Source organism: Mirounga leonina, unplaced genomic scaffold (genome assembly GCF_011800145.1).
Source record: "Mirounga leonina isolate KUSES-001 unplaced genomic scaffold, KU_Mleo_1.0 Mir_174, whole genome shotgun sequence".
Classification (NCBI taxonomy): Eukaryota; Metazoa; Chordata; class Mammalia; order Carnivora; family Phocidae; genus Mirounga; species Mirounga leonina.
Genome location: NW_023270451.1, coordinates 38,353,253 through 38,369,859, shown reverse-complemented (window position 1 = coordinate 38,369,859; position 16,607 = coordinate 38,353,253). Strand labels below are relative to the sequence as shown.

Genomic DNA, 16,607 nt, shown 5'->3' with positions numbered 1-16,607 from the left:
GTTGTGCCCCAGCTGTATTGTATGAGGGAGAGGAATTACAAGCTTTGTCTTAGGGGATGATTGCACCAGCCCAGAAAATGTGACAAGGACTTGGATAGGGAGATTCTGAGGAAAACAAGGGAGAAGAGGTCGATTCAGGATTCCACAGTTTGGGATTTTGTGGTAACAATACACTGGAGCGGTCTAAATAGACAATATTATGCTTTCTTTATTATGTGACCATAAACTACCAGCCAAAAAAATCTCACATTGTTTAAAAAAATGTTCTCAGATAAACTTGATAGAAGCTTTCAACTACACCCCAACTCCCTCTTGGATGAAGCGCAATAGTGACAAGCTGATGTCAGGATGGGTTTAGGTGAAGAGAAGAAATGAGAGCAAACTTTTCCACTGCCATTGATTTAATAAGCAAGATAATGTACATGAAAAGTGCCCAGTGTGGTTAAACTTTCAACCAAATAATAAAAAATAGTGCTGATATTTACATTTTGTGAATCTACCTCACAGTGTTTTTTCCTGCCAAATTACCATCTGAAAGGAAATGATCTAAAACTGTTTTCTTATGATGCTACATTTTTTTTAAACATTCTTTTTCTTTTTTTTTTGTTTAAAGCAATTGAACAAGATGAAGAAAACCGTGACAAACACGTCATTGTGACAGAAGCTGGAGGTGTTCCAGATTCTCAGGTATGATCAGTTCTGTGCCCATCTCTCATTACACCTGTCTTCTGCACTGAGAGTGGTGGCATAAGGCAGGTGTCTGCAGATGATACAGGTTTGATCTTCTGTGTTCTGTAAAGAGTGGTATTACTGGGAATAAAGTACTTATTTTTAATAGGGAGGCATTTCACAAGAAGGACCCTAAATTGTTAATTATATTTCTAATTTGATTCACGAGGGAGGGACAGATGGTCAGACATCCTCCACTTCCCAGAGAAAGCAAGGAAAGTAAGTGAAGAACCAGGAGAGACCACCTGAGAGCAGACCACCCCCTGGAGACGGCAGAGAAGAATGAGCTGGCTGCCAGCCGGACAGCTGGGGCTGGGCCACACAGATGAGTGTGATGCCTCACCTGCCAGAGATTCTCTGCCAATGCCCAGTATCTAACTCACAGCATGGACATACTTTTAGCAGCATCTGACCTGCAGATGCTTACCTAGAGAGCAGAGTAGGAGCTTGCCATGCTCTGTGGTATTTCATATTATTGCAATCTTCACTCCGAGCATATTGTAAGCAAGTTGAAATTAGTTTCTCATTCCTTCCCCATCCATATGGGGAAAATACCCTGGGGTTGTTGAAAAATTTGGGTATGTAAAGGGTTAAGATGGAGAGACTGGGTCTCCTATATATGTTTCCCACCTGCCCAGAAGCCCTAATTCTCACCTCATATGTTAGCTCCTTTCTTCCTTTTCTCCCTAAAAATATCTTTTCTGCCTAAGAAACTCCCTGTTTTAATGCAGTGACGTGTGGGTGGCGTGGAGCGAGCCTGTAGACTTGAGTTTGCCTCCCAGCCCTTCTTCTCTATAGCCTGTGTCTTTACACAAGCTCTTTAGCGTCTAAACCTGTGAGTTCCTGCAGGCTAGCATCAGTGTCTTCGTCACCATAGTGCCCCTGCCTGCAAGGTCCCTGCAAGTGACTGGCATGCAGGGTTTTCATCTCTGTAAAGTAGAGATCTTATAAAGTTGTCTGGAGGTTGAAATGAAACAATGCAGAAAATGCCTGCACGTAAGAGTTTCAGTAATTGTTAGGCAGCGTGCATGAGGTCCAGAGTGCAGCCTCCAGGGCCAGACGGCCTTGGCTCTCCTCCTGGCTCTGCCGCTGTAACCTGGGTGACTTATTCTCTCCTGGCCTCAGAGTCCTTTTCTGGGATAGTATTGAGAGTTCACTTGGGCAGCCCTTTGGATGCAGTAGGCACTTGCCTAAGCTCCTAGTTTTCTTAACTCCACAACAAACCCTATATTTACCGCCACTTGACAGATGAGCTGGTAAGTGCTGGGGCCAGGAATCAAACCAAGGCAGTCCGGCTCTGACACCCTGGCATTTAACACCTGTCCTAAACTGCCTTTCTAACATCTGTGAATTGGGGATCATTGTGGGGGATTAGATAAATATATGGGAAACAGAACAGTGCCCAGCACATAGTAAGTAGTCAAAGAAGTTCGTTTCTATGAGTTATTACTGTGATCATGATCATCTATGACATTGCTTTTCGGTTTGAATGTTTAAGGTGTCTAACATGGCTCGGTTGCAATATTACTCCCTGCCTACCATTAGGGTATCTTCACATACATGGACTTCTAGACTCATTTATCACTCTTTATATAGGACTAAAGGATTAAAGAATTTTTTATCAAAATGTGTAGAATTTGGGAGGGTACCTGGGTGGCTCAGTTGGTTGAGCATCCGACTCTTGATTTGGGCTCAGGTCATGATCCCAGGATCGTAGGATTGAGCCCTGAGTCGGGCTCTGCACTCAACGTGGAGCTGGCTTGGGATTCTTTCTCCCTCTCCCTCTGCCTCTCCCCCAGCTCTCTCTCAAATAAATAAATAAATATTTTAAATTAAAAAAAGTATAGAATTTTTGGGGTACCTGGGTGGCTTAGTTGGTTAAGCGTCCAGTTCTTGGTTTTGGCTCAGGTCATGATCTCAGGGTCCTTGAATTGAGCCCCATGTCAGGCTCCGTGCTCAGTGGGGAGTCTGCTTGAGATTCAATCTGCCTCTGCCCCTCCACCTTATGCTTGTGCACCCGCTCTCTCTCAAATAAATAAATATTTTAAATGAAAAAAAAAAAGTGTAGAATTTTTGCCAGGTTCTAGTTTAGGGCTCTTAATGTGATCTTCAATGAGTAATTTATAATGTACTGAACTTTGGAAATTCTTCCTTTGCTTCAGGTGTCCATTGACCCCTGGATTCAGTAATTATTTTCATGTCTCCTGTCCTCCATTTGTAGCAATCATTTTATTTATTTATTTATTTATTTTTAAGATTTTATTTATTTATTTGACAGAGGGAGAGAAACAGTGAGAGAGGGAACACAAGCAGGGGGAGTGGGAGAGCAGGGAGCCCGATGCGGGGCTCGATCCCAGGACCCTGGGATCATGACCTGAGCCGAAGGCAGACGCTTAACAACTGAGCCACCCAGGCGCCCCTCAATCATTTTAACATTAAGTGATGGTAACTGTTAATTGTATAAAGTAATTGCCAAATATTTCATGATTTTCAGTAGCCAAAATGTGACTTCTTTTTTTTAACATATAGAAGAAAGCTGTTATTTAAGGCTGTGCTAGTGATCATAGAAAACAGATGCTCATTTAAAATGCTTTATGTTGGAATTTACTAGAATTTGCTTTTTTTTTTTCTTTATTATTTGTCAACTTTGCTGTTCTGCTTAGAGGTGTGGTCAGTGATGTTTACAGACCTGAGATGTAATTTCAGGTCCAAACAAGACAAAATATTGGTATCCTCCCTACTCTAGTATGAAAGTTCAAGGAATCAAGTATTGGAAATAAGTGAACCATAAGCGATGTAAATGTATGGCGATGTATTTTTTTAGTTTTCTCAGAAGAGAGAATTATGTACATAAAATAGATTAAGAAAATATTTGAGGGACAGCAATTATAAATTCCATGTAGCTATGGCTTCTGCCGGCTTCCCTCCTCCCACTATGCTCTGGCAGGATTTAGTTTCATACAGTGTTTGTATAGGATGGGTCTGTCCAATCCAAATGGTGCTTTAACACATGCAGTTCCAGAAAGGAGGGGGGTCAGAGAAATGAACCTTCCTGAGGTTGATGCCTTACCTGTACATGGAAGGGCCAGGAGTCACTGGATGACTCTCTGTGATGCCCCAGCACGGTGTCTGAGGCCTGTCCTAGTGATGCCCTGGGCATGAGTAAATCTGCCTGACACTCCCCATCACATGCACTTTTCACTGTGGGCGCCACGTGGCCCTTTCCCTCAAGGAAAGGGTATATTTTTCTAGCCCAACCAGGAGGAAATTTTTCATAATTTTCTTTCCCTCTCTGAAGAAATTTGAGAAAATGAATACTTGCCGCCCTACAAAATAAAATGGTTCTTTATTATTATTATTATCAATTTATAATTTATTATATTTAATATATTATAAATATTATGATTATATAATTGCCATATGATATATTCTATTATATATTACATTTTATATTATATTATTACTATATTGTATATTTTAACACATTATATTTTATGTACTTGTTATTAATATTACACATAATTTATTATTATTATTATTTAGTGTGAATTATCTTCTGAATTTTCCTAGAAGGGATTCTTAATATTTGTTGTTTAGAACATACGTGCATACAGTTGAGTCATGTAATATATCTTCCCATCCTATCAGTCTTTCATCATTTGAGTTTTCTGTTTAAAGTAGGAAAAAAATTTATGAATTTCTCTGTGAGATTGAATTGTGAAAGAAATGACTCTGTTATGTAGTAATGAATAAGAATTTATCACCGTGCATTTGTATTAAGTAGCATTCTGTTACTGCAAAAGTGCTTACTTGAAAAGTGGGCTCTTTCATCCTGGTTTTCCTTCTGTTTTGCATGATGTTTTTTTATCTAAGTGTTTGAGAGAAAATGATTCTTTAAGTGAAAATAATGCAGACACTGTTTTTATACATAAAATGTGCTCTTTCACCTTTCGTCATGAAGGTTTATTCATATATCATCCTTGTAGCCTTTCCTAAGGGACTCCTGTCCAAGCACCATTTTACCACTAAAAGAATGGGCCCAACATTTTTATGACTCCGTTTATAAAGGAAACAGACTTTAATTTACATTCATAACATTTCTCTCCTCAGACACTGAAAACCATATGAATAGTTTTAATTATACATTACAGAGGTTTTTCTTTTTTTCGAAGCAGACCTTGAAATAAGGCTCTTAAATAACTCTTCTGACAGTTCCAGATTAACCTTTTATTTTTTTTCTGGCTTAGCAATGTTAGGTAAACTGTTTATAATTAATTTCGTATAGCAAATTAAGTAGTTCAAGAATGTGAAAGTCTAGATCAAGGGCTGTTACTTATCTTGCTTCTCCTGCCATAACAAAGCTCCCAAAATATATTAATAAATTCATGGGTGTTTCAAATTAAATCACTAAGTTACAGAGCTGTGAAAGAGACCCCCAGAGAACATCTGGCTGAGCGTGGTACTTTCACAGAGGACTGTCTTAGAAACTATCTAGGATGTATGGCAATCTTTCTGGGCTTCAAGTTCTCCAGGGAATGAAGAAGCATTCATAACCCTCCTTGAAGGCCTTTTTTTTTTTTTTTTTAAAGATTTTATTTATTCATGAGAGACAGAGAGAGAGGCAGGCTCTCCGCGGAGCAGGGAGCCCGATGCGGGACTCGATCCCAGGACACTGGGATCATGACCTGAGCCGAAGGCAGATGCTTAACCAACTGAGCCACCCAGGCATCCCCTTGAAGGCCTTTTTTTGATAGTTGTTATGTAAAGAGTGCTGTAGAATTGATTATCTTACAAAAATGCATCTAGAAATTGTGCAGAAACCAGAAAATCAAGACAGCAATATTCCTTTTTTAATTATAAATACGAAATAATTAAGTTGCTCTGAAACCCATTTTTAAAAGTAATAGCATTTTGTGTTTAAAGTACATAATTTGTGCACCCAAGTATCTGGTTCTAATAAAAATGTATTTCCTCATTAAAGAAGAGTCTATATTTAGAATCCTAAACATATGATAAAATAGAATGTTTAGAGTTTCTTAAACACTCATGTTCCCACAGCAACCAAAAAAATAGTTAAGGTATCTTAAGTTTTCACTACTCGGTCCCACCCTCTTAATCCTAATGATATTATCAGTTGTTTTATTTTATTTTATTTATTTATTTTTTTTTTAAGATTTTATTTATTTATTTGAGAGAGAGAGAGAATGAGAGAGAGCACATGAGAGTGGAGAGGGCCAGAGGGAGAAGCAGACTCCCCGCCGAGCAGGGAGCCCGATGCGGGACTCGATCCCGGGACTCCAGGATCATGACCTGAGCCGAAGGCAGTCGCCCAACCAACTGAGCCACCCAGGCGCCCTGTTTTATTTTATTTTTAAGATTTTATTTATTTGACAGAGAGAGACAGCGAGAGAGGGAACACAAGCAGGGGGAGTGTGAGATGGAGAAACAGGCTTCCCAATGTGGGGCTCAATCTTAGGACCCTGGGAGCACGACCTGAGCCAAAGGCAGACGCTTAATGACTGAGCCACCCAGGCGCCCCCTATCAGTTGTTTTAAAAGAATGTATATGATGAGGTACCTGGGTAGCTCAGTTGGTTGGGCATCCGATTTTTGGTTTCGGCTCAAGTCGTGATCTCAAGTTGTGAGATTGAGCCTTACTTTGGGCTCTGCACTGAGCATGGAGTCTGCTTGAGATTTTTTCGTCCTCTCCCTCTGCCCCAACCCCCACTCACACACACTCTCTCTAAAATAAATAAATAAAATCTTTTAAAAAAAATAAAAGAATGTATATGGGTCTGTCTCCCATATACATACAAAGGAAAGACCGTCTCCAAATCAGAGCACATGGGAGCTTAGCCCAGTTAACTCTGGAACCCATGCTGGTGAGAAGTAACAGGCTCAGTCTTGTGCCTATTTAGTTCCAAGACACCTTCCTCCTGTGTATCCCCCCTTCCGGCCCCAATCCCACACACACCCTCTATTATACAGGGCGCTGCACTGGGGAGCACCAAGAGATTAGGACTAATCCATCACACTGCAGAATAAACAACCACAGGGCAGGTCCTAAGGTTGCAGGGTCATGAGCCTCCTTTCTCCGCTAGCAGGACAGTATGTTAAAACGCTGTCAGGATGACATGGATGGAGAGAGAAGAAATTCTAGCTGGCTGACATCAATGAATTTTTTAGATAACAGAAATTTATTCCTCTAAGTGTCAAAGCTTTTAAAAGATGTTAATCATTTGTAATATAGGAAATCCACCCCGCAAAGTCTCCTTGTCTTTTTAGTTTAAAGGAGGATATTTAACACCACTGATCCTCTTGTACCCTCTCTAGTATTGATGAAAAGTGCCTCTTCAAGATCAGCCCATGTATTTAGCATTATATCAGGTTATGGGCTCCATTAAAATCCCGACAAACAGAAATATGCTCCAAGGAGGATGGCTAGTATGTTAAAAGGATCTAAAAATAAAATCAAGTGGGCCCTTAGTAATGCTTGACAATCTTATTCTACTTCCCTTGTCCCGTTTCCTCCCAACTCAGGAAGGGGCAAACCACAGTTGACTCCCTATTTTTGTAAGTAAAGCGTTACTGGAACACAGCTGTGCTCTTTCACCTACCTATTGTATGGGTTGCTTTTGCACTAAAACTGCAGAATTGGGTAGTTGCATGAGAGCCCACATTACCCACAAAGCCTGGAATATTGACACTCTGGCCCTTTACAAAAAAATTGGCCAACCTTGCCACTGAAATGACCACTACAGGTAGCCTTCTTTTCTTAAACCTCCACAGCATCTTCTCATATTCCCTACTCTCAGCTAATAACTTGACTTATTTTGGGGGGAAATAGAAGCATTCAGAAAAGAATTTCCAGGAGTGCCCGGGTGGCTCCGTCGGTTAAGCATCCAACTCTTGATTTCAGCTCAGGTCATGATGTCAGGGTCCTGGGATTGAGCCATGTGTCCAGCTCCCTGCTCTGCTGGGAGCCTGCTTGAGATTCTCTCTCTCTACTCCTCCCCCACCTCGCACATGTGCGAGTGCTCTCTCTTTCTCTCTCTCTCTCTCAAATCTTTAGGAAGTAAAAAAAAAAGGGGTGCCTGGGTGGCTCAGTCGTTAAGTGTCTGCCTTCGGCTCAGGTCATGATCCCAGGTCTCTCGCTGTGTCTCTCTGTGTCAAATGACTAAATAAAATCTTTAAAAAAAAAAAGAATTTCCACATTTTCCCACCACCAAACGTGCCAGCCTACCTGCATATTTATCCCTGTACTTCACCTGCCCTCCTGTTACAGTGAGTGAAAGATTCACAGTCCTGCTTCTGTCTGATAGTAGATCTTTATGCTCTCTTTGCACCTGAAGGACATTACTCCTAAAAATGCCCCCTCTCCATCTGCATCATGAGGTCTCTCGCTGTGTCTGGGTGATTTCTAATAAGATAAGTAGACTGGAACATCCCTCACCGTAAACAAGCAAGCAAGCAAAACTCCTTTCAACATCACTCTTTAGCTAGTGTCCTTTTGTTTGTAACAAAACTCGGAAGAGTTGTTGCTCGTTATTTGTAAACCCCAGGCTAATACAGCTTTTTTCCCTACCACTTTTTTGGTCAAAAAAAACTATCATCAAAGTCACCGATTACTTCCGTCAAATTCTGTCAAATCCGTCATTTCGAACCCATCTTACTTGATATTTCAGCAACATTTGGTACAGTTTTTCTCTCCCTCCTCTTTGAAACACCTTCTTCACTACTCACCAGCTTCTCCTCCTGGAGCCACTCTGTCTCCTTTGCTCACTATTTGTTGTCTTTCCAATATCCAAACAGGGGACTCAATTCCTGGATTTCTTCTCTTCTTTGCTTACATCACTCCACTGGTAACCTCTCTTACTCCTCTGGTTTTAAGTACCACCTACACTGATGCATCTGAGCCTCCAAATGGCCAACCCGGCAACACCACTTAGATACCTAATGGGCATATTCCTTCCCAGACATTCTTCCCCAGTCTTCCCAATCTCAGTAAATGACAACCCTACCTTTCCAGTTGCTCAAGCTAAATACCTTGGAGACAACAAAATCTGTTGCTGTACCTTTAGAAAGTATTCAAATTCTTTTTTTTTTTTTTGAAAGTTTTCAAATTCTAACCATTTCTCACCATCTCCACCACTACCACAAGTTCCAAGACTTTGCTTCTCTGAAGACCAGTCTCCTTATGGGTCTTCTGGTTTCAGCTGCTTCTTCCCACCCAACAATGTTTTCTCAACCCAGAAGACGGAACGATCTTGTTAAAATGTAAGTCAGATGATGCCAGTCCTACATTCAAAACCTTCTAAAAGATTTCCATCTTGTTCAGAAAAAGAATCCAAACTCCTTACCCAGCCTGTAAGGACACTATGTGATCTTTAGATAACAGAAATTTTCTGTTCCTTGAACATGCCAATCACACCCAGGCCTCAGCACCCTTGCACTTCTGTTCCTCTGTCTGACCAGACACTCTTCCTCACTTCTTTTAGATCTCCATTCAAATCTCACTTTACTAAAGAATCCTTCCCTGACATGCCTTGTCTTGGTAACACTCCAGTCATTTCTCTACCCCCTTGCCTGCCTTATTTTCCTTCCTATCATATATTACCAGCTGATATATTATATCTATATATGTTATATAATCCACATCCCCTAGTGAATGTAAGCTTCATTACACGGGGGGTTGTTTTTGTTGTTGTTGTTGTTCAGTACTATATCCCTAGAACCTATAACTCCTAGCTTGTGTTGGTTGCTCAAATAAAATCTGTTGAGTAAGTGAGTGAATGAATGAATGAATAAAATAGGGAGCTGGGAGGGCATATATGGGCAATATTAAAAGGAAAATATAATAAATATTGGTGTTTAAATGTTTGAAAAATTAGGGTGCCTGGGTGGCTCAGTTGGTTAAGCGACTGCCTTCGGCTTAGGTCATGATCCTGGAGTCCCGAGATCGAGTCCCACTTCGGGCTCCCTCCTCAGCAGGGAGTCCGCTTCTCCCTCTGACCCTCCTCCCTCTCATGCTCTCTGTCTCTCACTTTCTCCCTCGCAAATAAATAAAATCTTAAATAAATAAATAAATAAATAAATAAATAAATAAATAAATGTTTGAAAAATTATCATATTGAAAAGAAATAGGCATAGTTTCAGTTGCTTTAAAAGGTAAAACTAGGGGCACCTGGGTGGCTCAGTCGGTTAAGTGTCTGGCTCTTGATTTTGGCTCAGTTTGTGATCTCAGGGTCTTGGTGTCAGGCTCCATGCTCAGCGGGGAGTCTGCTTATGGATTCTCTCTCCCTCTCCCTCTGCCCCCCTCCCCACTCGCTCGCTCTCTCCCTCTCTTTCTAAAATAAATAAATAAATATTTTTTAAAAATAAAAACAAAAGGGGTGCCTAGATGGCTCAGTCAGTTAAGCGTCTGCCTTCGGCTCAGGTCGTGATCCCAGGGTCCTGGGATCGAGCACCGCATTGCTTCTCCCTCTCTCTCTCTCCCCCTGCTTGTGTTCCCTCTCTTACTGCCTCTCTCTTTGTCAAATAAATAAATAAAATCTTAAAAAAAAAATAAAAATAAATAAAAGACAAAACTAGTACTCCTGGATTTAAGTTGAATGATTTCAGAGTTTTGTCTAGTGTGGTAAGGGACTTTCCAGGAACTGTGGCTCTCCAACAGGGCTCAGGCTGTCTTAGGATAACCTGAGATCCCTGTGCAAGAAGCCTTGAAGACGAACTGGAGGCCTGCTTGTGAGGGATGTTTTAAAAATAAATAGCTGACTTTGGGGGAGGAATTCCACTTGCTGTCTCCTGGGAATCTGTGATTTAGGCCACTTGAAGAATTTTCTGTTTTCTTCCTAATTGTTGGAGACACTGCTAGATAAGAAACTATCTTTGCCCATGGGAATAAAGATAATAGTCATTGTTTTACATGGATGATCCCATTTCTTCGATGCCCACTCAACAAAATGGGTATCTTTGGCACAATTAAGACCATGAAGCTGAGCATCACTTTCCGTCCCCCTTCTCCATATTTGGTCCTGTTGCTAAGTCCTTTCAAATCCTGTAGTTTGTATTATAGATTCCCAAATTTTGACTGCTCCTGCCAAGAGTAACTTCAGATTTCATTAGATCATGTCCTCATATGTCAGTATGAACCATTTTTTTAAAAGAATTTGAGCAGAAACAGTTCACAGTTTGTGTTATAATGAACATCTTTTTTTTTCTAATCAAAGTCCTAGATTCTCCTCCTTTGTATTATTGTTACTTAGGTACTTTGGCATAATAAAAAATGTGATGCTTTATGGATCATTTCCAATCCCTGATGACATTTGAAGCTTTCTTTTTGTAGTTTATTTTTAATAAACTTTTTTTTTACCGTATTTATGCAACATTGGAGGTATTTTGCTAATAATGTCCCATAGTAACTTTCCAGTTGTTAAAAAAAAAAAAAATCTGGTGATCTTGTTAAACTGTGTATTTGTACGTGGAATAATCTGGTGGAGTGAAAAAATTAGGAGCGTGTATACTGTTATTTTTAGTACTCTGTATCATTTCACCCTTTTTGTCACAGTGGTTCCTGGCTAACTTTCCCATGAGTTTTTAACCTCTTGTGAGGCTTTGCTTATGTAACAGGAAACAGGCTGTCAGGAACAAATACTGGCATATCAGAAGCACACTTCAGTCGCAAATGATTCAGTTTGCTCTGCCCTTCTCTCTCTTAAAGTGGACCGATACATGATCTTAACTTTAAGACTTGCGGTGTGACCTTCCTAGGTTAAAATCATTCAATTTCAGTTTTGGAAAGGCAACATATTTGACCAAGACCAGGCATTAATCCAGGCAACAGAGAAGATGAGCTCATCATAAGGCGAATTCTGCAGTGGTGTCATGTCCTGGGACTGCGGATTTAAGTATATCTTCGCTTTTTCCCCAACTCTTAAGGCAGGAGTGATGTGCAAACTTCAGGAGAGAGATGACATCGGACGAATTGAACTGGTCCAGAAGCTGGCAAGAGAAAACTGTCAGTTTCTACAGACAGACAAAAAAGAACAGGAGAAATCTGAACACGTAAGCCCTTTTTCTCTTGGGGACGCAGGTTTAAAGGGGGTGGAAAATGTTTCCGCCTGGTTGTATGTTTGAAGGAAAAGATATTTTAAATTCTTTAGTTTTGTTTTTTCCCCCAAAAATCATCCTCCTTAGTAAAAATAACAGCTGCTCATAACTCCAAGCCAGCCATTTACAACACTGGATTTATAAGAGAACTCTCCTCAAAAGTAAATCTTGTAGAAATAGAAGAATACATGTAAGCAAATCTATGAATGCTTGTCTATGATTTTGATTTGGTGGCTTTCAAGTTTGACTTTGGGAATTTGACCACATCAGATAGTTTGTGGAATATGAATTTTGAAAGAACATTCTGATGTACTTTTATGTTGAGTATGGCGTGGCTCTGGTTACCAAACAAATGTACCCTGAGTCAGTAGAAAAAGGTAAGAGTAGAGTAACAGATTATAGATGCTTTCACCAAGTGGGAGAGTCAGAAGGGAGTTTTCCCAGTATCTTATGAATGTTTGTGTTCCAACAAAAGTTCTATTGTTTGCATGGAGTTAAACTGGAGGAAAGGGACGGACGCTCTGCTCAATTCTCCTGAAAGCAGTAATTCAGATCAAGCCTTAGAACTGAGAATGTTGCCCTCATGCTGGGGTACAATGGCACCACTTTCTTTGTTGTCTGACTTTTTGGGGTTGTTTGTAAAACTACGCTCTCAGTGCTCAACTATCCAGGGTTGCTCACGAAGGGGAAAATTCTTCAGTGCTTATAAACATGTCTTTCTCTGACTTTAATTTTTCCTTGGAATTTTAGATCCAACCCCTTCCAAAGGGGAAAAATTGCCTCATGATTTTTCTGCCCTAAGGCCCAATACAAACACCAGGGTTTTACTGAGCAGGAGGGGAGGTAAGATGTTCAAGGGGGCAGGCTGTTTAGTTGAACATAACATGTCTCTCACAGTGCAACATCGGATGATAATAATTGGTGTCTCAAGGGGGAGAATAATCAAGCAGTTTCAAAGCCTTGTAACTGAGCTGTTTCAGGGGTGACCATTGACTTTAAGTGAGAGTGGACATCTCAGGAGCCTTCACTTCACTAGGTACTATTGAAAATTCCAGGGACTTGTTTAAATTGTTAAAAGCACCCTGACGGTTGACTGTATCAAAGACTGACTCTTAATCTCTGCCATGTCCTTAGAATATTTGAGTGAGTATCCTAATGTGTGACTTAAGTTTCTCAAAACAGTGTACCTTTTGGTTCATTTTAATTAGAAGAGCAACAGTTTTCATATGCCATATTTTGTTGATTTCAAAATGCATATTTCCCCCACATTTTAGCATCTCAGAAATCAGAGTAAGTCTTAATGATTGATGATAGGAAAACACATCATAGTTTAACTGTGAGCACTTTTCTTTCCTAGTGGTCCTTAAAATGAATGATATATTTTACAATGAATTGCATGTTCAATTCAGTGGACCAGTGACAGCCTGAGGGTAGGGCAAGATCTTTCAAAGCCAAACCAATAGTAGAGTACCAGTTCACCAAGGCTAGAAATCATCGGCCTTAGGCCACAGACAACCTTAGGCTTATTTTAAAAGATATCAGTATTGCCTTTGCCTTGTATTTAGTTCAATCCGGAATATTATAGGTAAAGCTAATGAGACTATCGTACCCCCTCCCCCAAATATATATTAGAAATCCAAACTTGGTGCTGGTAATTGTAAACACTTCTAACATGAGGCAGAAATTTAGTGGTAGAAGATTTACAGCTTTGCTTATGGTTATCTACTGTTGCTATGTGCTATCCCTACGGTTATCTAAAATGAAGGTTTAGTCCTTCATTTGAAGACTGTAAAATAGAACACTAGGGTTTGTTACTTCTTGCATGAATGTCATGATGTGAATGCATTAGCAGCTCTGTTTATGCTCCTGAGAGGAAAGATGGTGTATAAATCAGCATTGGAATTACGACATTTGCTACACAGACTTGTCCTCCTGAAGCTTAGAGTAAGGAGAGGTGAATATTCAGGCTCTTTCTTCCTTAGTGATGAATATAATCTCAGCCATTCTGCATGTCCCTCCTGCAGGATGACAGCAGCTGAACGGATCAGCTCTTGAGACTGATACTGATATCGTGTTCCACTCTCTGGATTATTTGATACTAGATGTTTAACTTATTGCAATAGTGTATTAGGAACAAAAACCATCTGGTAGATTATCTGACTCATTTAGGTCTTGAGCGTTTGATGTGGCTCCACCTTTGCTTACCCACGGAGTTCACCGTGTTCATGAGGTGGGTACAGCGTTTGCCTCTTTCCTGCCCTCGCTCTCTTTTCACTGGTAGTCATCTGCTCTGGCTCATGAAAACTCAAGTTATAATGCGCAGGATGTACAGAGGAAACTGCAGTTTACCTAATGTAAACCCAGGCCCGCAGTTTCTTCTTGTAATAACAGTACCCATAATGACCAAACTCCAGAGTTACATACAGATTTCCTTTCTTTGATGATTTTAAATGCTTCATCTACCTCCTCTGCCATTCCTGGGCCAAAGGTATTTAAATAGACAATGGTAAAATTTGAGTTAGAGTCTAAGTTACCCATTGAGTTTTGCTTTTGTTTTTGTTTTTTTAAACTAAACTACATTGCTTCTCCAGTTCTAGAATACCACATCCCTTTAAATATGTATGTGCCAAAATGAGAAATCTACTTTAAAGTACTACTGAATAGAAAAAGAATAAAGCTTTTGTTGCTGGTACATCTTGTTACAAATAGAAGGAGCTTCAAGCTTTCTGAGTAGGCATTTCTCATATTTTCTCAAACTGGTCAAGACCATGATTATAAATGCAGCCAATGAGAGACACACTTCACTCTGAGCTTTTGCCCAGGTATTTCTGAAAGAAAAATATTTAAATGTATAATTACCACAAGTTTCTCAGGAAGCACTTGGTTGTATTATTTTACATTAACAAGCTGTCGGCAAAATTAGCCAACACTCATTACTAAGTGTTGAAAATCATTATGTGAGAACTTTAGGAAGGGGACAGAAATTGGTTATTTCTTCTAAACATTATGATAGTGGGATTAAAATTTGGTCATTAACTCTTTAAAGTAATTACTTCTTTTGTAGGCATCACATTTCCTAGTCTTAATCTAATTGTATTAATAGGGGAAGGGGCATGTGTTACCAAATGGGGACTTTCAGCTTGACCTGGAAGGCTGACTAATGGCCCCCGCAGGGTGGGACAGGGCAGAGCCTGGAAGACAGAGGGACTAGCAAGAATGCACATGACTTGAGCACTGGGTGATTCATGGGGAATAAAGGGGAGTGGGTTGTGACGGAGGTTACCGTTCAGCTGCATAAGACCTGGTAAGCACACTGTAAGGAGTTTAGACTTGCCTTTCTGGCAAAGGAAAGCCATCAAAGAAGGGAAGTAGCACAATCAGACGGAGTCTTTGTAAGATCTCTTTGGCATTGGCTTAGAGGAAGAAATGAGTGGAAAAGAGGAAAGTGTTAGAGCGAACTCTTGGAAGACTATTGTAGTGAGTCAGGTGAAAGATGAAAGCCTGAACCAGTGTGGTAAGGCTGTAGATATAGATCATAGATGGCAAAATCGGCAGGATTTGATGACTGGTAACAAGGAGGTGGGAATGTGTGTTATTTTCTATTAAATGGTAGACATAAGAATGTTATGTTTAGCAATAGAGGGGTTGGTCCCCTTTACCAAAAAGCTACAAGACATTTACCTTGCTTTTGTGTTCCTGCAGTATGTTTCAGGTATCTGAGATACATGCTAAAGCGCACAGTGTTTATCTCATTGGCAAATTGTGAGGTGGGGGTTCTGGCTAGCATGGAACTACATAAACCATCTTCTCAGACCAGACCTTTTGAAAATACCTTGGGCAGACAGAATCTCTGGTAGCCCCCAAATGAACTGGATTATTTAGCCAAAGCTTTGGCATTTGCTGCAATGATGTGTGTGCCTTCTTCAGAATTAACTGTGATTTCAGGAATCCTCTCTTGACCCATATAGTCTGAATTGGTATTACCATGCTGTTATTTTAGAGTATTCTCGGTTATTTATTCATTGAGTATACCTTTAGTAAAGCCAATGTCATGGGGGATTCAGAATAACTATGTGGCAGCTACCCTGAAGAAGTATAGTCATGTTGTGGAAAGAAGACATTGACTCAGATAACTGAGATACAAGGAGACAGTATTGGTAATCCCCAGAGATATACAGAGATGGTAGAAGAAGAATTTCCACCTGGGGAAACAGGATTCTCTCTTACGGCGGAGGTGAAGTTTGATGTGGACCTTAAAGTAGGTTTGGGTTGAATTAAACGATTCAAATTAAAGAAAAGCATTGCTAGCAGGCAGAACAGCATTAGAAAATGCACAGAGCTGTCAAAGTACAAGGTGGTTTTTTTGTTTTTGTTTTTTAAAGATTTTTATTTATTTGACAGAGAGAGACACAGCGAGAGAGGGAACACAAGCAGGGGGAGTGGGAGAGGGAGAAGCAGGCTTCCCACGGAGCAGGGAGCCTGATATGGGGCTCGATCCCAGGACCCTGGGATCATGACCTGAGCCAAAAGCAGACACTTAATGACTGAGCCACCCAGGCGCCCCAGTACAAGGTGTTTTTGAACATCAGAAGCCATTCTGTGTCACCAGCGTACCACAAGTGGGGCCAAGGGGCAAGCTGATGATATTGGGACCAGACCATGGAGGATTTTGAGGGCTGAAAAGTTTTACTTCATTCTAGATGTAAGGAGAAATCATTGATGACTTGGTTTTGTTAGTTTTCCTAGAAAAGGAGGAAGGAGCGGGGGCTC

The 16,607-nt window shown here is 40.4% G+C and overlaps 1 protein-coding gene across 3 annotated transcripts in view; it reads left to right on the top strand.

The window, feature by feature from the left end:
• Positions 1–16,607, top strand: part of RAPGEF5 (Rap guanine nucleotide exchange factor 5) — a 230,887-nt gene that overhangs the window by 114,951 nt on the left and 99,329 nt on the right. For all 3 annotated transcript variants that reach the window (XM_035020718.1, XM_035020719.1, XM_035020721.1), the window contains 2 exons: positions 614–687; positions 11,667–11,792. In XM_035020718.1, coding sequence (XP_034876609.1) covers positions 614–687; positions 11,667–11,792 — 200 coding nt within the window. The remainder of the gene's footprint in view (positions 1–613; positions 688–11,666; positions 11,793–16,607) is intronic.